The following is a 23,728-nucleotide window of genomic DNA, read 5'->3' as shown; positions in this document are numbered from 1 at the left end:
CGGATCGATACAGCGTCCGCATTACTGAAGACGCCGCACCGATCCGCCTGTCGATCTCACGATCCACTCTTCCCCCACTCGTGAACAAGACTCCGAGGTACTTGAACTCCTCCACTTAAGTCAACATCGACATAAATAGTCAACTTGCTTTTGTCGACATAAAATTAGAGTTTAGCAAGTACCGTATTTTTCGGACTATAAGTCGCTCCGGAGTATAAGTCGCACCGGCCGACAATGCACAATAAAGAAGGAAAAAAACATATATAAGTCGCAATGGAGTATAAGTCGCATTTTTGGGGGAAATTTATATGATAAAATCCAACACCAAGAATAGACATTTGAAAGGCAATTTAAAATTAAAGCTGCAAGCAGCATTGGTTCGGGCCCGCGTATTTGGCAGGTGCTAGTCCTAAGTGTCCCAATACTTTTGTCTACTTTTAGTCTGAAATGTCCCAAGACTTTAGTCTAGTGTACCTACCTTGTCTGCATTGTGTGGGCACGTTGGTGCTTCCTGCTTTTAAGCAGGCATATTAAAAAAACAGCAGTGCAGCAGCATCAGCGCAGCGGGTCTTTGAAGGGTCATAAAATCAAAACCGGAGCAGGTATTAAAAATCCCATCTATACTTTTAATCACAAGGGTTTTATCTCTCACCTGTGTTAGTTTGAAGGCGAAACGACAAACGCTCTCAGAGGAGATAGATTTTGAAGAAAGGTGACCGCTTTTTACAAAAATGTTGTGTTGAAGGGGGAATAGCAAACTTCCTGTATATTTTTGCTGGGGGTTGTCAATTTATGAAATGTAGGTCTAAGTAAGACCTACATAGAGGTTTTTGTTTCATGTCTCTCCGACCTTCCCAGTGGGAGTTACAGGCAGTTTTGTAATTTATTTCTTCCGAGGAGCAGTTTTTTATCAGTTTTATTCAAAAATTGCTGTAGAGCGCAATTTTTGAATTTGGGGTTAGGTTTCTTTATTAGATCGCAATTTTTGCCAGTCCTGATGTGTGCGTAGAGTTCGGTGAGTTTTGAAGCGTGTTAAGGGGGTGAAATTGCAGCGCAAAGAAGCAAAACTGACTGTTTTTAGTACTTTTTTGTCTTGAAGGGGGAATTGCCAACTTCCTGTTGATTTTAGCCCGAGAATGTACCATTATGAAAGTTAGGTCAGAGTCAGACCTACATAGAGGATTTTGTTTCATGTCTTTCCGACCTTCCTAGTGGGAGTTACAGGCAGTCTAGTTTTTTTTTTTCCTAGGGGGCGCTAGAGCGCAATTTAGATTTTTGCAGTTTTCTTTTTTTATTAAAAGACAATTTTCGCAGGTCCTGATGTGTGGGTCAAATTTGGTGAGTTTTGAAGCATGTTAAGTGGGTCAAATTAGTGCTCGAAGAGGCGGCGGAAGAATAATAAAGAATTAAAGCTGCAAGCAGCGTTGTTCGGGCCCGCGTATTTGGCAGGTGCTAGTCCTAAGTGTCCCAATACTTTTGTCTACTTTTAGTCTGAAGTGTCCCAAGACTTTAGTCTAGTGTACCTACCTTGTCTGCATTGTGTGGGCACGTTGGTGCTTCCTGCTTTTAAGCAGGCATATTAAAAAAAACAGCAGTGCAGCAGCATCAGTGCAGCGGGTCTTTGAAGGGTCATAAAATCAAAACCGGAGCAGGTATTAAAAATCCCATCTATACTTTTAATCACAAGGGTTTTATCTCTCACCTGTGTTAGTTTGAAGGCGAAACGACAAACGCTCTCAGAGGAGATAGATTTTGAAGAAAGGTGACCGCTTTTTACAAAAATGTTGTGTTGAAGGGGGAATAGCAAACTTCCTGTATATTTTTGCTGGGGGTTGTCAATTTATGAAATGTAGGTCTAAGTAAGACCTACATAGAGGTTTTTGTTTCATGTCTCTCCGACCTTCCCAGTGGGAGTTACAGGCAGTTTTGTCATTTTTTTCATCCGAGGAGCAGTTTTTTATCAGTTTTATTCAAAAATTGCTGTAGAGCGCAATTTTTGAATTTGGGGTTAGGTTTCTTTATTAGATCGCAATTTTTGCCAGTCCTGATGTGTGCGTAGAGTTCGGTGAGTTTTGAAGCGTGTTAAGGGGGTGAAATTGCAGCGCAAAGAAGCAAAACTGACTGTTTTTAGTACTTTTTTGTCTTGAAGGGGGAATTGCCAACTTCCTGTTGATTTTAGCCCGAGAATGTACCATTATGAAAGTTAGGTCAGAGTCAGACCTACATAGAGGATTTTGTTTCATGTCTTTCCGACCTTCCTAGTGGGAGTTACAGGCAGTCTAGTTTCTTTTTTTCCTAGGGGGCGCTAGAGCGCAATTTTGATTTTTGCAGTTTTTTTTTTTTATTAATTCTATTTTAATTATTTATTTTTTATCGTGTTCTGTTTGTGTTGTGTTGTGTTTGCTCGGTACTCGTTTTATCTTTTAACCTGCTCATTGTACAGCACTTTGGCTACCCCTGTGGTAAATTTTAAATGTGCTCTATAAATAAAGTTGATTTGATTTGATTTGATTTGATATTAAAAGACAATTTTCGCAGGTCCTGATGTGTGGGTCAAATTTGGTGAGTTTTGAAGCATGTTAAGTGGGTCAAATTAGTGCTCGAAGAGGCGGCGGAAGAATAAAGAAAGAATAATAATAAAACCTTAGAAAAACAATAGGTCCTTATGTCCCATTGCATAAGGACTCCCTGTGGGAGTCCTTTTGCAATGGGCCATTGCGGGCCCTAATAAATAAAGAATAGTGAACAACAGGCTGAATAAGTGTACGTTATATGACGCACAAATCAACTGCGAACGTGCCTGGTATGTTAACGTAACATATTATGATAAGAGTCATTCAAATAACTATAACATATAGAACATGCTATACGTTTACCAAACAATCTGTCACTCCCGAGCGCTAAATCCGATGAAATCTTCCTCCCCGGTGTCGCCTGTGGTATGCGCTAGCATCCTTTCTTTCTGCTGCTCGATTGCCGTTCTCTGCTGCATATTTCACTACGTCTAGCTTTTAATCTGCAGTATATGATTTTCTTTTCGGTGCCATTTTTGTTCAGTCCTTCTCAGTTTTTATAAGTTACCGCCAATGTTGATGTGATCCATTTTGATAGCTACGGCAGTAGCGTATAGCAGTTAGCATCCAATGACCCACAATGCACTTCTGCCATGACCCTCCCCCACCGAATTCTTATTGGTTGACGTGTGAGTGACGATTGCTGCCATTTGCTTCGTCGTTCACGCGAATGAGATAAATAGTATTATTTGATATTTTACGGTAATGTGTTAATAATTTCACACATACAGGTAAAAGCCAGTAAATTAGAATATTTTGAAAAACTTGATTTATTTCAGTAATTGCATTCAAAAGGTGTAACTTGTACATTATATTTATTCATTGCACACAGACTGATGCATTCAAATGTTTATTTCATTTAATTTTGATGATTTGAAGTGGCAACAAATGAAAATCCAAAATTCCGTGTGTCACAAAATTAGAATATTACTTAAGGCTAATACAAAAAAGGGATTTTTAGAAATGTTGGCCAACTGAAAAGTATGAAAATGAAAAATATGAGCATGTACAATACTCAATACTTGGTTGGAGCTCCTTTTGCCTCAATTACTGCGTTAATGCGGCGTGGCATGGAGTCGATGAGTTTCTGGCACTGCTCAGGTGTTATGAGAGCCCAGGTTGCTCTGATAGTGGCCTTCAACTCTTCTGCGTTTTTGGGTCTGGCATTCTGCATCTTCCTTTTCACAATACCCCACAGATTTTCTATGGGGCTAAGGTCAGGGGAGTTGGCGGGCCAATTTAGAACAGAAATACCATGGTCCGTAAACCAGGCACGGGTAGATTTTGCGCTGTGTGCAGGCGCCAAGTCCTGTTGGAACTTGAAATCTCCATCTCCATAGAGCAGGTCAGCAGCAGGAAGCATGAAGTGCTCTAAAACTTGCTGGTAGACGGCTGCGTTGACCCTGGATCTCAGGAAACAGAGTGGACCGACACCAGCAGATGACATGGCACCCCAAACCATCACTGATGGTGGAAACTTTACACTAGACTTCAGGCAACTGTGCCTCTCCTGTCTTCCTCCAGACTCTGGGACCTCGATTTCCAAAGGAAATGCAAAATTTGCATGGTTGGGTGATGGTTTGGGGTGCCATGTCATCTGCTGGTGTCGGTCCACTCTGTTTCCTGAGATCCAGGGTCAACGCAGCCGTCTACCAGCAAGTTTTAGAGCACTTCATGCTTCCTGCTGCTGACCTGCTCTATGGAGATGGAGATTTCAAGATCCAACAGGACTTGGCGCCTGCACACAGCGCAAAATCTACCCGTGCCTGGTTTACGGACCATGGTATTTCTGTTCTAAATTGGCCCGCCAACTCCCCTGACCTTAGCCCCATAGAAAATCTGTGGGGTATTGTGAAAAGGAAGATGCAGAATGCCAGACCCAAAAACGCAGAAGAGTTGAAGGCCACTATCAGAGCAACCTGGGCTCTCATAACACCTGAGCAGTGCCAGAAACTCATCGACTCCATGCCACGCCGCATTAACGCAGTAATTGAGGCAAAAGGAGCTCCAACCAAGTATTGAGTATTGTACATGCTCATATTTTTCATTTTCATACTTTTCAGTTGGCCAACATTTCTAAAAATCCTTTTTTTGTATTAGCCTTAAGTAATATTCTAATTTTGTGACACACGGAATTTTGGATTTTCATTTGTTGCCACTTCAAATCATCAAAATTAAATGAAATAAACATTTGAATGCATCAGTCTGTGTGCAATGAATAAATATAATGTACAAGTTACACCTTTTGAATGCAATTACTGAAATAAATCAAGTTTTTCAAAATATTCTAATTTACTGGCTTTTACCTGTAAGTCGCTCCGGAGTATACGTCGCACCCACGGCCAAACTATGGAAAAAAAACTGCGACTTATAGTCGGAAGAATACGGTATTAGCAATAGAGGAATGATACTGGTACCGTTGCTAAGTGTGCGAAGAGTTAGCTATCAAAGGGCGCCAAGTTTGTAAAATTAAGGTTTTGTATTACACATTTGTTAATGACATATTGTACGCTTTTAACCTGTGGTTTGAATTTGTATCTGTTTTCCTTGGTTGAACTTCTGAGGTTCTTCCAAACAAGTGAACGTAAAGCACGTGTTCATTGTGCTAACATTAGTAACCATAGCAACACACAACTACGCTGACCACCTTGACTCCTGCAGGTGTCCTATGAAGATGTGGAGAGGCTACGCTATTTAGCAGTGACCACGAACGCCAGAATCCCACATTTCATGCGAGATGAAGACCGCTACCTTCAACACTTGGATCACATTGTCGCTGTCAACAAACTGGACGATGCAGCATTGCAACACATGCTACCATGAGCACCTGGATGCTGCTTATTATGCGGCACTTCTGAATAGCACTTAAATTATTCAGTATTAGCGCCGCTCTATCTGAGCAACTTTTAGAACTTGAATGATACAAACAAAAAGAGAGGAAAAACACTACTTTTGTCCAGCGCATGACTGTAAGGCTTTTTACACACAACCTCACATTCACTCGTTCCTGCTATGATGTTACCTCAATATACCGTGAAACTAGGCCTGGGCACATTACACACTTTGCTGGATGGCAGATTGTTCCACAAATTATTGCTGACAAACAATATTATTGTCAGCATCATTTTAAGACCAAATTAAACACAATTGTAATCATAATATTAAAGCTGCAAGCAGCGTTGTTCGGGCCCGCGTCTTTGGCAGGTGCTAGTCCTAAGTGTCCCAATACTTTTGTCTACTTTTAGTCTGAAGTGTCCCAAGACTTGTGTCTAGTGTACCTACCTTGTCTGCATTGTGTGGGCACGTTGGTGCTTCCTGCTTTTGAGCAGCCATCTTAAAAAAACAGCACCGCAGGAGCATCTGTGCAGCGGGTCTTTGAAGGGTCATAAAATCAAAACCGGAGCAGGTATCACAACACTTTCACCAACTTTTAATCAGAAGGGTTCAATCTCTCTCCTGTGTTGGTTTGAAGCCGAAACAACAAACGCGCTCAGAGGAGATAATGTTTGAAGAAAGGTGACGGGTTTTTACAAAAATGTTGTGTTGAAGGGGGAATAGCAAACTTTCTGTAGATTTTTGCTGGGGGTTGTCAATTTATGAAATGTAGGTCTAAGTGAGACCTACAGAGAGGTTTTTGTTTCATCTCTCTCCGACCTTCCCAGTGGGAGTTACAGGCAGTTTTGTCAGATTTTTCATCCGAGGAGCAGTTTTTTGTGCGTTTTATTCAAAAATTGCTCAAGAGCGCAATTTTTGAATTAGGGGTTAGGTTTTTTTATTAGATCACAGTTTTTGCCAGTCCTGATGTGTGTGTTCAGTTCTGTGAGTTTTGAAGCATGTTAAGGGGGTCAAATATAGCTCAAAGAGGCAAAAGTGACTGTTTTTAGTACATTTTTGTCTTGAAGGGGGAATTGCCAACTTCCTGTTGATTTTTGCCCAAAGACATACAATTATGAGAACTAGGTCTAAGTCAGACCTACATAGAGGTTTTTGTTCCATGTCTCTCCGACCTTCCTAGTGGGAGTTACAGGCAGTCTGTTTTTTTTTCTTTCCTAGGGGGCGCTAGAGCGCAATTTAGATTTTTGGGGTTAGGTTTTTTTATTAAAAGACAATTTTCGCAGGTCCAGATGAGTGTGTCAAATATGGTGAGTTTTGAAGCATGTTGAGTGGGTCAAATTAGTGTTCAAAGAGGCGGCGGAAGAATAATAATAAAGAATTAAAGCTGCAAGCAGCGTTGTTCGGGCCCGCGTATTTGGCAGGTGCTAGTCCTAAGTGTCCCAATACTTTTGTCTACTTTTAGTATGAAGTGTCCCAAGACTTTTGTCTAGTGTACCTACCTTGTCTGCATTGTGTGGGCACGTTGGTGCTTCCTGCTTTTGAGCAGCCATCTTAAAAAAACAGCACCGCAGGAGCATCAGTGCAGCGGGTCTTTGAAGGGTCATAAAATCAAAACCGGAGCAGGTATCACAACTCTTTCACCAACTTTTAATCAGAAGGGTTAAATCTCTCTCCTGTGTTAGTTTGAAGCCGAAACAACAAACGCGCTCAGAGGAGATAATGTTTGAAGAAAGGGGACGGGTTTTTACAAAAATGTTGTGTTGAAGGGGGAATAGCAAATAGCAAACTTCCTGTAGATTTTTGCTGGGGGTTGTCAATTTATGAAATGTAGGCCTAAGTGAGACCTACGGAGAGGTTTTCGTTTCATGTCTCTCCGACCTTCCCAGTGGGAGTTACAGGCAGTTGTGTAATTTTTTTCATCCGAGGAGTAGTTTTTTGTGCGTTTTATTAAAAAATTGCTGTAGAGCACAATTTTTAGATTTGGGGTTAGGTTTTTTATTAGATCACAATTTTTGCCAGTCCTGATGTGTGCGTTCAGTTTGGTGAGTTTTGAAGAATGTTAAGGGGGTCAAATTACAGCTCAAAGAGGCAAAAGTGACTGTTTTTAGTACTTTTTTGTCTTGAAGGGGGAATTGCCAACTTCCTGTAGATTTTAGCCCGAGAATGTACCATTATGAAAGTTAGGTCTGAGTCAGACCTACATAGAGGTTTTTGTTCCATGTCTCTCCGACCTTCCTAGTGGGAGTTACAGGCAGTCTGTTTTTTTTTTTTCCTAGGGGGCGCTAGAGCGCAATTTAGATTTTTGGGGTTAGGTTTTTTTATTAAAAGACAATTTTCGCAGGTCCTGATGAGTGTGTCAAATATGGTGAGTTTTGAAGCATGTTGAGTGGGTCAAATTAGTGTTCAAAGAGGCGGCGGAAGAATAATAATAAAGAATTAAAGCTGCAAGCAGCGTTGGACGGGCCCGCGTATTTGGCAGGTGCTAGTCCTAAGTGTCCCAATACTTTTGTCTACTTTTAGTCTGAAGTGTCCCAAGACTTTTGTCTAGTGTACCTACCTTGTCTGCATTGTGTGGGCACGTTGGTGCTTCCTGCTTTTGAGCAGCCATCTTAAAAAAACAGCACCGCAGGAGCATCAGTGCAGCGTGTCTTTGAAGGGTCATAAAATCAAAACCGGAGCAGGTATCACAACTCTTTCACCAACTTTTAATCAGAAGGGTTCAATCTCTCTCCTGTGTTAGTTTGAAGCCGAAACAACAAACGCGCTCAGAGGAGATAATGTTTGAAGAAAGGGGACGGGTTTTTACAAAAATGTTGTGTTGAAGGGGGAATAGCAAACTTCCTGTATATTTTAGCTTGGGGTTGTCAGTTTATGAAATGTAGGTCTAAGTGAGACCTACATAGAGGTTTTTGTTTCATGTCTCTCCGACCTTCCCAGTGGGAGTTACAGGCAGTTTTGTAGTTTATTTCTTCCGAGGAGCAGTTTTTTGTCCGTTTTATTAAAAAATTGCTGTAGAGCACAATTTTTAGATTTGGGGTTAGGTTTTTTCATTAGATCACAGTTTTACCCAGTCCTGATGTGTGTGTAAAGTTTGGTGAGTTTTGAAGCATGTTAAGGGGGTCAAATTACAGCTCAAAGAGGCAAAAGTGACTGTTTTTAGTACTTTTTTGTCTTGAAGGGGGAATTGCCAACTTCCTGTTGATTTTAGCCCAAAGACATACAATTATGAGAACTAGGTCTACGTCAGACCTACATAGAGGATTTTGTTTCAAAATTTTCCGACCTTCCTAGTGGGAGTTACAGGCAGTCTAGTTTTTTTTCTTCCTAGGGGGCGCTAGAGCGCAATTTTGAGTTTTGAAGTTTGGTTCTTTGATAAAAAGTTTTGCCGTATATTACTGATGTGTGTGTAAAATTTGGTGAGTTTTGAAGCATGTTAAGGGGGTCAAAGTAGTGCGCAAAGCTGCGGAAGAATAATAATAATAATAAGAAAGAATAAAACGATCGAATAACAATAGGTCCTTATGTCCCATTGCATAAGGACTCCCTGTGGGAGTCCTTTTGCAATGGGCCATGGCGGGCCCTAATAATAATAAAACGGACGAATAACAATAGGTCCTTATGTCCCATTGCATAAGGACTCCCTGTGGGAGTCCTTTTGCAAAGGGCCATGGCGGGCCCTAATAATAATAAAACCTTAGAATAACAATAGGTCCTTATGTCCCATTGCATAAGGACTCCCTGTGGGAGTCCTTTTGCAATGGGCCATGGCGGGCCCTAATAATAATAAAACGGACGAATAACAATAGGTCCTTATGTCCCATTGCATAAGGACTCCCTGTGGGAGTCCTTTTGCAAAGGGCCATGGCGGGCCCTAATAATAATAAAACCTTAGAATAACAATAGGTCCTTATGTCCCATTGCATAAGGACTCCCTGTGGGAGTCCTTTTGCAATGGGCCGTGCGGGCCCTAATAATATACAACAATATTAATAATGTAAGTCACCCTTTCAAACGCAAAAAAATGTTGTCATTAGTATTTTTCATACAATAAAAATACAAATGACTCTCAATCTCTGTTAGCAAAAATTGCACTTCAATAAATATTAGGCATTTTGAAGTGCTGTTTTTTCGACAGTTGGAAAAACTGTCGCTACTTTTAAACAAATTCATGATACTGGCTCTTTTGACCATGTTGATGGGTTCATTTTGCACACAGCAATTTGTCACCAATTAGAGTTAATTTATTGTTGGAGTAATAATCAGCCCAGGCCTTTATGTAACTATACCCTAAATGTAGTATTATTACCACTGAAATGGCTGTATAAACTGCTGCTTATTGATTTAAGAATCACATTATCCATGCAATTATTATCCATCCATTTTCTACCGCTTATTCCCTTTGGGGTCGCGGGGGGCGCTGGAGCCTATCTCAGCTACAATCGGGCGGAAGGCGGGGTACACCCTGGACAAGTCGCCACCTCATCGCAGGGCCAACACAGATAGACAGACAACATTCACACTCACATCCACACACTAGGGCCAATTTAGTGTTGCCAATCAACTTATCCCCAGGTGCATGTCTTTGGAGGTGGGAGGAAGCCGGAGTACCCGGAGGGAACCGACGCAGTCACGGGGGAGGACATGCAAACTCCACAATTTTTTAAAACTTTGTGACGTCAAACTCAATGTTCCTGACACTAGCTGGCATTGCTTCGATGTCGTAGAACGCTTTAAAAAGGACACCAAGAATGCTTCATATTGTAGTCTAGCGAGGCCACACATCCTTAAAATAACAAGTGCCAGTGGCTTGGGGAGGATTTACAATAATCAGAGTTTTTCCAAAGCAGGGATCATTGGGCTGATGGGCCGACATAGGCCACAAAAACATTGAGATAGAAATAGAAAAAAAATAGACATCTTTAAAAAAAAATCTACAGGTAAAAGCCAGTAAATTAGAATATTTTGAAAAACTTGATTTATTTCAGTAATTGCATTCAAAAGGTGTAACTTGTACATTATATTTATTCATTGCACACAGACTGATGCATTCAAATGTTTATTTCATTTAATTTTGATGATTTGAAGTGGCAACAAATGAAAATCCAAAATTCCGTGTGTCACAAAATTAGAATATTACTTAAGGCTAATACAAAAAAGGGATTTTTAGAAATGTTGGCCAACTGAAAAGTATGAAAATGAAAAATATGAGCATGTACAATACTCAATACTTGGTTGGAGCTCCTTTTGCCTCAATTACTGCGTTAATGCGGCGTGGCATGGAGTCGATGAGTTTCTGGCACTGCTCAGGTGTTATGAGAGCCCAGGTTGCTCTGATAGTGGCCTTCAACTCTTCTGCGTTTTTGGGTCTGGCATTCTGCATCTTCCTTTTCACAATACCCCACAGATTTTCTATGGGGCTAAGGTCAGGGGAGTTGGCGGGCCAATTTAGAACAGAAATACCATGGTCCGTAAACCAGGCACGGGTAGATTTTGCGCTGTGTGCAGGCGCCAAGTCCTGTTGGAACTTGAAATCTCCATCTCCATAGAGCAGGTCAGCAGCAGGAAGCATGAAGTGCTCTAAAACTTGCTGGTAGACGGCTGCGTTGACCCTGGATCTCAGGAAACAGAGTGGACCGACACCAGCAGATGACATGGCACCCCAAACCATCACTGATGGTGGAAACTTTACACTAGACTTCAGGCAACATGGATCCTGTGCCTCTCCTGTCTTCCTCCAGACTCTGGGACCTCGATTTCCAAAGGAAATGCAAAATTTGCTTTCGTCAGAAAACATGACTTTGGACCACTCAGCAGCAGTCCAGCTGGTGTCGGTCCACTCTGTTTCCTGAGATCCAGGGTCAACGCAGCCGTCTACCTTCAAGTTTTAGAGCACTTCATGCTTCCTGCTGCTGACCTGCTCTATGGAGATGGAGATTTCAAGTTCCAACAGGACTTGGCGCCTGCACACAGCGCAAAATCTACCCGTGCCTGGTTTACGGACAATGGTATTTCTGTTCTAAATTGGCCCGCCAACTCCCCTGACCTTAGCCCCATAGAAAATCTGTGGGGTATTGTGAAAAGGAAGATGCAGAATGCCAGACCCAAAAACGCAGAAGAGTTGAAGGCCACTATCAGAGCAACCTGGGCTCTCATAACACCTGAGCAGTGCCAGAAACTCATCGACTCCATGCCACGCCGCATTAACGCAGTAATTGAGGCAAAAGGAGCTCCAACCAAGTATTGAGTATTGTACATGCTCATATTTTTCATTTTCATACTTTTCAGTTGGCCAACATTTCTAAAAATCCCTTTTTTGTATTAGCCTTAAGTAATATTCTAATTTTGTGACACACGGAATTTTGGATTTTCATTTGTTGCCACTTCAAATCATCAAAATTAAATGAAATAAACATTTGAATGCATCAGTCTGTGTGCAATGAATAAATATAATGTACAAGTTACACCTTTTGAATGCAATTACTGAAATAAATCAAGTTTTTCAAAATATTCTAATTTACTGGCTTTTACCTGTATAATTGGCCATAATGCAAACTATTAAACTATGCAAACTAGTTTTTTTTAGTCATGTTTTTTATGTCACAAGACTGAGTGCTTTTAGATGTTGGTGGGGCTCATTGAGAAGAGTGATACATGCTTTTACGTTAGTTTCCTGTAAGACCAAAACATTTTGCTGGATTTGTCACTTTTTTGGAAAACACTAGATGGGTCTGAATATTCACTAAATATAGCGAAAAAAAGATGCAAAATTTGCAACACCGATCCGTCTTGCAATGTCTTCTTATTCTCTGGCAGACCACCCATTAATGAAGTGTGTTAAAAAGCAGAGTTACGATGCTATCAACTGCACAAAGTTGGAACAACAAGCTGTATGCACAGATAGTCCCAATCGAATTAATAAATGAATTTATGCGAAACGGATAAATATCACAACCCTTGCATGCTAACGTGCTAAACCACTTGTTTGTCTACCACGGGAAGAAGTTACCCTATTTTCCGCACTATAAGGCGCACCGGATTATAAGGCGCACCTTCAATGAATGGCCTATTTTAAAACTTTGTTCATATATAAGGCGCACCGCATTATAAGGCGCATAGAATAGACGCTACAGTAGAGGCTGGGGTTACGTTATGCATCCCGTAGTTGCGAGACCTGTTGTGGCTCAATATTGGTTCATATATAAGGCGCACCGGGTTATAAGGCGCACTGTCAGCTTTTGAGAAAATGGAAGGTTTTTAGGTGCGCCTTATAGTGCGGAAAATACGGTAATTGTTTTGTCATTTTGGAATATAGTTAAAAGGAACTGTCCAGAACTTTTGCATTGAAGATGTTGCTATTCTTGTCCAAATGCTTGTGGAAGACTGGAATTCAGTGCACATGAAACCACCGTTTTATCATGTTCTATCTGGGAAACAATGCTTTGGCTTTCACTGATGGTAGGTCAGTGTTTGCTTTGTTTTTTTTAAATATTTTAATTTTATATTATGTATTTATTTGTTTTGTACGTTCATTGCCGATATATTCCAGCCCTGTAATAAAAATATATAGTATGTAATTTGGAAATCAAGTCATTGACCCAGTAGTAATGATAATATGGTCTATGTTATTAAAATATATACTTTTTGGTGAACCAGCAAAGTAGGAAAAAAAAAATGCATGCAAGTTTGTCTTAGTTGTTTTTAGAGAAAAGTGGTGTAAAAGTTGTGGCAAGACCATACTTACTTCATCAAACAAGTTTTTTCACACTTTGAAGTATAATATTTATAGGATGTTTTGAGTATTCGAGCAAAAGTGTCATTGTTGTGCCTTTTGATAGAAGATCATACTTAGAGCTAATGATGTGTGCCTGCAGCTTATTGACACATTTCACATATCAGACCAGTCCTTTTGGGTCAGAAGACCACAAGACCGGTGGGGGAAACCAGGTAATGACAAACAAATGGTATAAGCTTTGCAGCATTCCCAGCTTTAAAGCATTGCTTTTATGTTTACTGCATTTCTGGTGTCTGTTTTTGACTTGAAATATTGTATTTGTATGCTGTTGTGTTTTCAACATACAAACAACCACCTGGAAATCATGAGGTTGATATGCAGTTCAATAATTAAAAAGAACACATACAGTGGGGCAAAAAAGTATTTAGTCAGCCACCAATTGTGCAAGTTCTCCCACTTAAAATGATGACAGAGGTCTGTAATTATCATCATAAGTACACTTCAACTGTGAGAGACAGAATGTGAAAAAAAAATCCAGGAATTCACATTGTAGGATTTTTAAAGAATTTATTTGTAAATTATGGTGGAAAATAAGTATTTGGTCAATAACAAAAATTAAACTCAATACTTTGTAATATAACCTTTGTTGGCAATAACAGAGGTCAAACGATTACTATAGGTCTTTACCAGGTTTGCACACACAGTAGCTGGTATTTTGGCCATTCCTCCATGCAGATCTTCTCGAGAGCAGTGATGTTTTGGGGCTGTCGCCGAGCAACCCAGACTTTCAACTCCCTCCACAGATTTTCTATGGGGTTGAGGTCTGGAGACTGGCTAGGCCACTCCAGGACTTTCAAATGCTTCTTACGGAGCCACTCCTTCGTTGCGCGGGCGGTGTGTTTGGGATCATTGTCATGCTGGAAGACCCAGCCACGTTTCATCTTCAAAGCTCTCACTGATGGAAGGAGGTTTTGGCTCAAAATCTCACGATACATGGCCCCATTCATTCTTTCCTTAACACGGATCAGTCGGCCTGTCCCCTTAGCAGAAAAACAGCCCCAAAGCATGATGTTTCCACCCCCATGCTTCACAGTAGTTATGGTGTTCTTGGGATGCAACTCAGTATTCTTCTTCCTCCAAACACGACAAGTTGAGTTTATACCAAAAAGTTATATTTTGGTTTCATCTGACCACATGACATTCTCCCAATCCTCTGTTGGATCATCCATGTGCTCTCTGGCAAACTTCAGACGGGCCTGGACATGCACTGGCTTAAGCAGGGGGACACGTCTGGCACTGCAGGATTTGATTCCCTGTCGGCGTAGTGTGTTACTGATGGTAACCTTTGTTACTTTGGTCCCAGCTCTCTGCAGGTCATTCACCAGGTCTCCCCGTGTGGTTCTGGGATTTTTGCTCACCGTTCTCATGATCATTTTGACCCCACGGGATGAGATCTTGCGTGGAGCCCCAGATCGAGGGAGATTATCAGTGGTCTTGTATGTCTTCCATTTTCTGATAATTTCTCCCACAGTTGATTTTTTCACACCAAGCTGCTTGCCTATTATAGATTCACTCTTCACAGTCTGGTGCAGGTCTACAATTGTTTTCCTGGTGTCCTTCGACAGCTCTTTGGTCTTGGCGTTAGTGGAGTTTGGAGTCTGACTGTTTGAGGCTGTGGACAGGTGTCTTTTATACAGATAACGAGTTCAAACAGGTGCCATTAATACAGGTAACGAGTGGAGGACAGAAGAGCTTCTTAAAGAAGAAGTTACAGGTCTGTGAGAGCCAGAGATCTTCCTTGTTTGAAGTGACCAAATACTTATTTTCCACCATAATTTACAAATAAATTCTTTAAAATTCCTACAATGTGAATTCCTGGATTTTTTTCCCACATTCTGTCTCTCACAGTTGAAGTGTAACTATGATGAAAATTACAGACCTCTGTCATCATTGTAAGTGGGAGAACTTGCACAATCGGTCGCTGACTAAATACTTTTTTGCCCCACTGTACTTGATAATAATCTATGACCTTGTTTTATCTAATATTAAAAACAATGCTGATATGGTTATACATTACATACAGTACACCTAGTTAGGCTAATTGAGAATCAAAATAATTTGTAAATGCGGTGCTTCATGGCTGGCATACGCACGTTTCTTAATACTTTTGATCCTTAGGGGCCATTTAAAATTGACGCCAGTAAACTGTTCTAATAAACAAGTGGGAAAACAGTTACCAAACTCCTAAGACTGAGTGATGTACACATCGTAAAAATACAAACTATTGACAGCGATGAACAATGAACACACCGACGTGTCTGTAATTACATGAGTGGATATTAGAGATGCGCGGTTTGCGGACACAACCGCGGAGTCCGCGGATTATCCGCGGATCGGGCGGATGAAATTTAAAAAAATAAGATTTTATCCTCTCGCGGGTCGGGTCGGGTCGGGCGGATTAATTAGATTTTTTTTTTTTTTTTTTTTTTTTTTGCGGGTGGCAGTTAAACCTATTGGGAAATATATATACATAGTTAAATGTTGTTACCCACATACGAAAAACGAGCAGGCACCTGCAGCATATGCCACAACAGAAGAAAAAAAAAAAAAGAGATGGACACTTTTACGGAGCGGAGGGACGCCTCGCCGGGGTCCGGGACCGAGGCTCCTTCCCCCGAGAGGGCCCCACCGGGAGCCGTAGCTGAGGCGATCCGCGAGAAGGGCCCGACGCACGTCCAGGGTCACTACCGCGCCCACCGCACCGACACCCCGCCTCGTCCGCTTTCGCCGCGGCCGGCGTCACGCGCAGCAGGTAAGCAGCTTACCTGCCCGCCACCCCCGTGGCCGGGGGCTCGTAACATGGGTCACTCCGCGCGCTCCGCCCGCGCAGCTTACCTGCTTGCTCGCAAAATGATTATTAGCATTCAGACAGGTTAAAATGTTGCTAAAACCATCACTTTTCTATCAGTCACAGTGACTTTTCAAAACAAAAATATTACAGCAAAAATCATATGGGTTGATTGACATGTTTATTCTGTAAGCTAACTTCAATAGTTTGAAATTATTTTGACAGTTAATGCCAGTTATCCTGTCAACCTTTCACAAGACTTCAATTTGTTAATTGAAAGTATAAATAGTATAAACACTTTTAACAGTATGTCGTGCTGTGAAATACAGCCGACAGGATGGCGCACCAAACACAAAGCAAGGCCATGCTGCAGGAGAACAAAGGACTTCTTTCATTTAAGGTTTGTGATAAACCATCAAACTCATTCGTTAAAAGGACTCTATAGTAATATAAAGCGAATTTTTCTGGACATTATCATGCAAGAAAAGTTTATTTTTGGGATCGCGATCACCGCGTAATGATTTTTAAAGGTTGCATTACATTATTAACTGTCCCATGTGATCAGCCAGTGCGATTGGAAGTCCATGCTCAATTATTGCCTCCGTAAATAAAACTTCGGCATTTATCACATCCAAAGAATCTGTTTGGGCGACGAAAAACGTTGAAAGTTTTCCACTTGTATCGCTAGCAACGGCATTAGACTTGTGTTTTTTTGTCCCAACGTGGTCTTTTACATCGCTAATTCCTCCGTGTCCGATCGAAAAATCTTGTCTGCACAAGGTGCAATTCGCGTAGTTTTCACCCTTTTTTTTTTTTTTTAATTAATATTAGATATATAACAACGGGCGGATGGCGGGCGGATGCAGTTCTGATCAAACGTTACATCGGGTGGATGGCGGATGGTTGACGACTTTCTGCCGCGGTTGCGGATGAAATAAATTGCCTATCCGCGCATCTCTAGTGGATATACAATCATACGCAAAGTGGCGCAAAAAATACAGTTAGAAACAATGGTTGCTTTAGCAGTAATAGAAGGAGCCCCTGGCTGCCCCTCTCTACAAGCAGGAACGCACTGCGTGGGGCTTCACGATCCATGGGACCCCATTTTTGCATGGAGGCCCATGTCAATTAAAATGTCAATTAATGAATGACAGGGCACTTCATATGAAATTTTACAGCAAACCTATTTCTACCCCTTTCCTGCTTCATAATTACTGAGAATTACTGCTGTCAATTTTTTTTTATATAAATCAGTTTAATCAAACTTTTGATTTTGGATTACCGTAATCATAAAATCTCATCCACCCCCGGGGCCTTGCCACCGAGGAGCTTTTTAACTACCTCAGCAACCTCAGCCCCAGAAATAGGAGAGCCCACCACAGATTCCCCAGGCACTGCTTCCTCATAGGAAGACGTGTTGGTGGGATTGAGGAGGTCTTCGAAGTATTCCCTCCACCGATCCACAACTTCCGCAGTCGAGGTCAGCAGAACACCATCCGCACCATACACGGTGTTGGTAGTGCACTGCTTCCCCTTCCTGAGGCGGCGGATGGTGGTCCAGAATCGCTTCGAAGCCGTCCGGAAGTCGTTTTCCATGGCTTCCCCGAACTCCTCCCATGTCCGAGTTTTTGCCTCCGCGACCGCTGAAGCCGCACACCGCTTGGCCTGTCGGTACCTGTCCGCTGCCTCAGGAGTCCCATGAACCAAAAGAACCCGATAGGACTCCTTCTTCAGCTTGACGGCATCCCTCACCGCCGGTGTCCACCAACGGGTTCTAGGATTACCGCCACGACAGGCACCAACTACCTTGCGGCCACAGCTCCAATCAGCCGCCTCGACAATAGAGGTGCGGAACATGGTCCACTCGGACTCAATGTCCAGCACCTCCCTCGTGACATGTTCAAAGTTCTTCCGGAGGTGGGAATTGAAACTCTCTCTGACAGGAGACTCTGCCAGACATTCCCAGCAAACCCTCACAATGCGTTTGGGCCTGCCAGGTCTGTCCGGCATCCTCCCCCACCATCGCAGCCAACTCACCACCAGGTGGTGATCGGTAGAAAGCTCCGCCCGTCTCTTCACCCGAGTGTCCAAAACATGAGGCCGCAAATCCGATGACACAACTACAAAGTCGATCATAGAACTGCGGCCTAGGGTGTCCTGGTGCCAAGTGCACATATGGACACCCTTATGCTTGAACATGGTGTTCGTTATGGACAATCCGTGACGGGCACAAAAGTCCAATAACAAAACACCACTTGGGTTGAGTCCATGGTTCTCGCCCGGAAAAGGGTGGAGTGCCATCTCCGGGTTGGGGAGGAGATCTTGCCCCAAGTGGAGGAGTTCAAGTACCTCGGAGTCTTGTTCACGAGTGAGGGAAGAGTGGATCGTGAGATCGACAGGCGGATCGGTGCGGCGTCTTCAGTAATGCGGACGCTGTATCGATCCGTTGTGGTGAAGAAGGAGCTGAGCCGGAAGGCAAAGCTCTCAATTTACCGGTCGATCTACGTTCCCATCCTCACCTATGGTCATGAGCTTTGGGTTATGACCGAAAGGACAAGATCACGGGTACAAGCGGCCGAAATGAGTTTCCTCCGCCGGGTGGCGGGGCTCTCCCTTAGAGATAGGGTGAGAAGCTCTGTCATCCGGGGGGAGCTCAAAGTAAAGCCGCTGCTCCTCCACATCGAGAGGAGCCAGATGAGGTGGTTCGGGCATCTGGTCAGGATGCCACCCGAGCGCCTCCCTAAGGAGATGTTTAGGGCATGTCCGACCGGTAGGAGGCCACGAGGAAGACCCAGGACACGTTGGGAAGACTATGTCTCCCGGCTGGCCTGGGAACGCCTCGGGATCCCCCGGGAGGAGCTGGACGAAGTGGCTGGGGAGAGGGAAGTCTGGGCTTCCCTGCTTAGGCTGCTGCCCCCGCGACCCGACCTCGGATAAGCGGAAGAAGATGGATGGATGGATAATCATAAATTATTCCTCACTTGCATATTTTAAATTACCTAAAAAATAAGAGCAAAAGATTTGGATACAAATCCAATTGTATTGTCAGAATATCATACAGGAACATTTAAAAATGTTTCCTTTTGCACTTTCTAAAAGTGTTATCTAAAGTCCCATCTGGGTGTAATTTGAAGCAACATTTTACAGCGAGCACACCAGTTAGCATCTTCACCCTAATCTTTGCACTGACTTATGCATTGACCTAATCACAGACCATATAACAAGCTGCGCCAACTTTTATGTAACTATCCGCGATTAAAGTAAAGTAGCATGTACGGTCAATCATAAATTGTTTGAATAATATACAGTGGGGCAAAAAAGTATTTAGTCAGCCACCGATTGTGCAAGTTCTCCCACTTAAAATGATGACAGAGGTCTGTAATTTTCATCATAGGTACACTTCAACTGTGAGAGACAGAATGTGAAAAAAAATCCAGGAATTCACATTCTAGGAATTTTAAATTTATTTGTAAATTATGGTGGAAAATAAGTATTTGGTCACTTCAAACAAGGAAGATCTCTGGCTCTCACAGACCTGTAACTTCTTCTTTAAGAAGCTCTTCTGTCCTCCACTCGTTACCTGTATTAATGGCACCTGTTTGAACTTGTTATCTGTATAAAAGACACCTGTCCACAGCCTCAAACAGTCAGACTCCAAACTCCATTATGGCCAAGACCAAAGACCTGCACCAGACTGTGAAGAGTGAATCTACAATAGGCAAGCAGCTTGGTGTGAAAAAATCAACTGTGGGAGAAATTATCAGAAAATGGAAGACATACAAGACCACTGATAATCTCCCTCGATCTGGGGCTCCACGCAAGATCTCATCCCGTGGGGTCAAAATGATCATGAGAACGGTGAGCAAAAATCCCAGAACCACACGGGGGGACCTGGTAAATGACCTGCAGAGAGCTGGGACCAAAGTAACAAAGGTTACCATCAGTAACACACTACGCCGACAGGGAATCAAATCCTGCAGTGCCAGACATGTCCCCCTGCTTAAGCCAGTGCATGTCCAGGCCCGTCTGAAGTTTGCCAGAGAGCACATGGATGATACAGCAGAGGATTGGGAGAATGTCATGTGGTCAGATGAAACCAAAATAGAACTTTTTGGTAAAAACTCAACTCGTCCTGTTTGGAGGAAGAAGAATACTGAGTTGCATCCCAAGAACACCATACCTACTGTGAAGCATAGGGGTGGAAACATCATGCTTTGGGGCTGTTTTTCTGCTAAGGGGACAGGCCAACTGATCCGTGTTAAGGAAAGAATGAACGGGGCCATGAATCGTGAGATTTTGAGCCAAAACCTCCTTCCATCAGTGAGAGCTTTGAAGATGAAACGTGGCTGGGTCTTCCAGCATGACAATGATCCCAAACACACCGCCCGTGCAACGAAGGAGTGGCTCCGTAAGAAGCATTTGAAAGTCCTGGAGTGGACTAGCCAGTCTCCAGAACTCAACCCCATAGAAAATCTGTGCAGGGAGTTGAAAGTCTGTGTTGCTCGGCAACAGCCCCAAAACATCACTGCTCTCGAGAAGATCTGCATGGAGGAATGGGCCAAAATACCAGCTACTGTGTGTGCAAACCTGGTAAAGACCTATAGTAATCGTTTGACCTCTGTTATTGCCAACAAAGGTTATATTACAAAGTATTGAGTTGAATTTTTGTTATTGACCAAATACTTATTTTCCACCATAATTTACAAATAAATTCTTTAAAAATCCTACAATGTGAATTCCTGGATTTTTTTTTCACATTCTGTCTCTCGCAGTTGAAGTGTACCTATGATGAAAATTACAGTCCTCTGTCATCATTTTAAGTGGGAGAACTTGCACAATTGGTGGCTGACTAAATACTTTTTTGCCCCACTGTACGTATATACATGATTAATGTGACAATGTTTTGTGACTAATCACTTGAGTCAACTTGTTATTTTTGACAGCCCTACTGAGGATATATCACAAATTATAATATATAATACAACGTTGTCCTTGATAGCACGCAGAAGCTATACGTTGGTCAAGTAAAGCAGACGTCGCAGGTAATTGCTTTTTTTCTCTATGCCCATAAGTGCCCATGAGCTTGGGCTTTAATACCTGTGTTGTAGGCCAGTGATTCTCAAACTGTGGTGATCTAGTGGTACACCAAAAAAGTCTGTCAATGTACTGTATGTGGTATCATTGTTGATGTTTTTGCATTGTGTGTAATCTTACAGTGGCCAAACAAATTAAATATACTTGTTAAATAAAACTGCTCCTTATTTTTAATGAATACTGTATGAATACTACGCTACTGTATTTTAATGTTGGTCATTATGGTGGTACTTGGAGAGTTCAGTGTTTTCTGAGGTGGTAATTGGTGGAAAAAAGTTTGAGAACCACTGTTTTAGGCTGTATTAGTTGACTTAAGTGTTTCAAAAGTACACACATGCGTAAACAGTACAAGAAAAGTTGCAAAGGAAAACGTGGCCTGGACTATCAGTGATATTGGTGTTCAGTACACAAACAAATGGAAGAGATTGAATATCGGCACACCGACAAGCGTAGAGAAAACGTAGATTTAATTTTCGGTGATGTGTGTGTTGAACAAACGGAATGGATCAGATAACGACAATCTCTCCACCTTTACACGATGAATGAACACTGACCCTAGGGGGGGGGGTTACCCACATATGCGGTCCTCTCCAAGGTTTCTCATAGTCATTCACATCGAAGTCCCACTGGGGTGAGTTTTTCCTTGCCCTTATGTGGGCTCTGTACCGAGGATGTCGTTGTGGCTTGTGCAGCCCTTTGAGACACTTGTGATTTAGGGCTATATAAATACAGGTAAAAGCCAGTAAATTAGAATATTTTGAAAAACTTGATTTATTTCAGTAATTGCATTCAAAAGGTGTAACTTGTACATTATATTTATTCATTGCACACAGACTGATGCATTCAAATGTTTATTTCATTTAATTTTGATGATTTGAAGTGGCAACAAATGAAAATCCCAAATTCCGTGTGTCACAAAATTAGAATATTACTTAAGGCTAATACAAAAAAGGGATTTTTAGAAATGTTGGCCAACTGAAAAGTATGAAAATGAAAAATATGAGCATGTACAATACTCAATACTTGGTTGGAGCTCCTTTTGCCTCAATTACTGCGTTAATGCGGCGTGGCATGGAGTCGATGAGTTTCTGGCACTGCTCAGGTGTTATGAGAGCCCAGGTTGCTCTGATAGTGGCCTTCAACTCTTCTGCGTTTTTGGGTCTGGCATTCTGCATCTTCCTTTTCACAATACCCCACAGATTTTCTATGGGGCTAAGGTCAGGGGAGTTGGCGGGCCAATTTAGAACAGAAATACCATGGTCCGTAAACCAGGCACGGGTAGATTTTGCGCTGTGTGCAGGCGCCAAGTCCTGTTGGAACTTGAAATCTCCATCTCCATAGAGCAGGTCAGCAGCAGGAAGCATGAAGTGCTCTAAAACTTGCTGGTAGACGGCTGCGTTGACCCTGGATCTCAGGAAACAGAGTGCACCGACACCAGCAGATGACATGGCACCCCAAACCATCACTGATGGTGGAAACTTTACACTAGACTTCAGGCAACGTGGATCCTGTGCCTCTCCTGTCTTCCTCCAGACTCTGGGACCTCGATTTCCAAAGGAAATGCAACATTTGCATGGTTGGGTGATGGTTTGGGGTGCCATGTCATCTGCTGGTGTCGGTCCACTCTGTTTCCTGAGATCCAGGGTCAACGCAGCCGTAACCAGCAAGTTTTAGAGCACTTCATGCTTCCTGCTGCTGACCTGCTCTATGGAGATGGAGATTTCAAGTTCCAACAGGACTTGGCGCCTGCACACAGCGCAAAATCTACCCGTGCCTGGTTTACGGACCATGGTATTTCTGTTCTAAATTGGCCCGCCAACTCCCCTGACCTTAGCCCCATAGAAAATCTGTGGGGTATTGTGAAAAGGAAGATGCAGAATGCCAGACCCAAAAACGCAGAAGAGTTGAAGGCCACTATCAGAGCAACCTGGGCTCTCATAACACCTGAGCAGTGCCAGAAACTCATCGACTCCATGCCACGCCGCATTAACGCAGTAATTGAGGCAAAAGGAGCTCCAACCAAGTATTGAGTATTGTACATGCTCATATTTTTCATTTTCATACTTTTCAGTTGGCCAACATTTCTAAAAATCCCTTTTTTGTATTAGCCTTAAGTAATATTCTAATTTTGTGACACACGGAATTTTGGATTTTCATTTGTTGCCACTTCAAATCATCAAAATTAAATGAAACAAACATTTGAATGCATCAGTCTGTGTGCAATGAATAAATATAATGTACAAGTTACACCTTTTGAATGCAATTACTGAAATAAATCAAGTTTTTCAAAATATTCTAATTTACTGGCTTTTACCTGTAAACATTGATTGATTGATTGACTGACAAATTTATGATCGTATTTAGGTAAATAATTACATTTTATATGATTATTGATTTACCATATTGTGGCCGCTTTGTGCTTAATTTGTCAGCACTTTTTTACTAAAGCCCCCCCTAAAATAGGCCTAGAGCTACACGACTGATGTGATCTGTTTCACAAGCTCAAGGGGACCCGTTTTGAAGTTGTGGACGACGTCAAGATAACTGTGACGATGGTGCTGCAGACCTCCTTCAAAGATATTTTATTGTATTATTCAATGTGAAACTATTTCACTTTAAGAGACAGCAAAGTGAGTATCCAACACA

General features: G+C 42.3%; 1 protein-coding gene across 4 annotated transcripts in view; it reads left to right on the top strand.

Moving 5' to 3' along the window:
* The window catches only part of kiaa0895l, a 31,684-nt gene extending 26,087 nt beyond the window's left edge, over window positions 1-5,597 (top strand). For all 4 annotated transcript variants that reach the window (XM_061975143.1, XM_061975142.1, XM_061975139.1 and 1 more), the window contains one exon: window positions 5,235-5,597. In XM_061975143.1, the coding sequence (XP_061831127.1) occupies window positions 5,235-5,396 (162 nt within the window). In that variant the 3' untranslated portion in view covers window positions 5,397-5,597. The remainder of the gene's footprint in view (window positions 1-5,234) is intronic.
* Window positions 5,598-23,728: the final 18,131 nt, after the last annotated feature.

Source organism: Nerophis lumbriciformis, linkage group LG15, assembly GCF_033978685.3.
Source record: "Nerophis lumbriciformis linkage group LG15, RoL_Nlum_v2.1, whole genome shotgun sequence".
In the NCBI taxonomy this organism is placed as follows: Eukaryota; Metazoa; Chordata; class Actinopteri; order Syngnathiformes; family Syngnathidae; genus Nerophis; species Nerophis lumbriciformis.
This window is presented reverse-complemented; position numbering and strand designations above follow the sequence as displayed.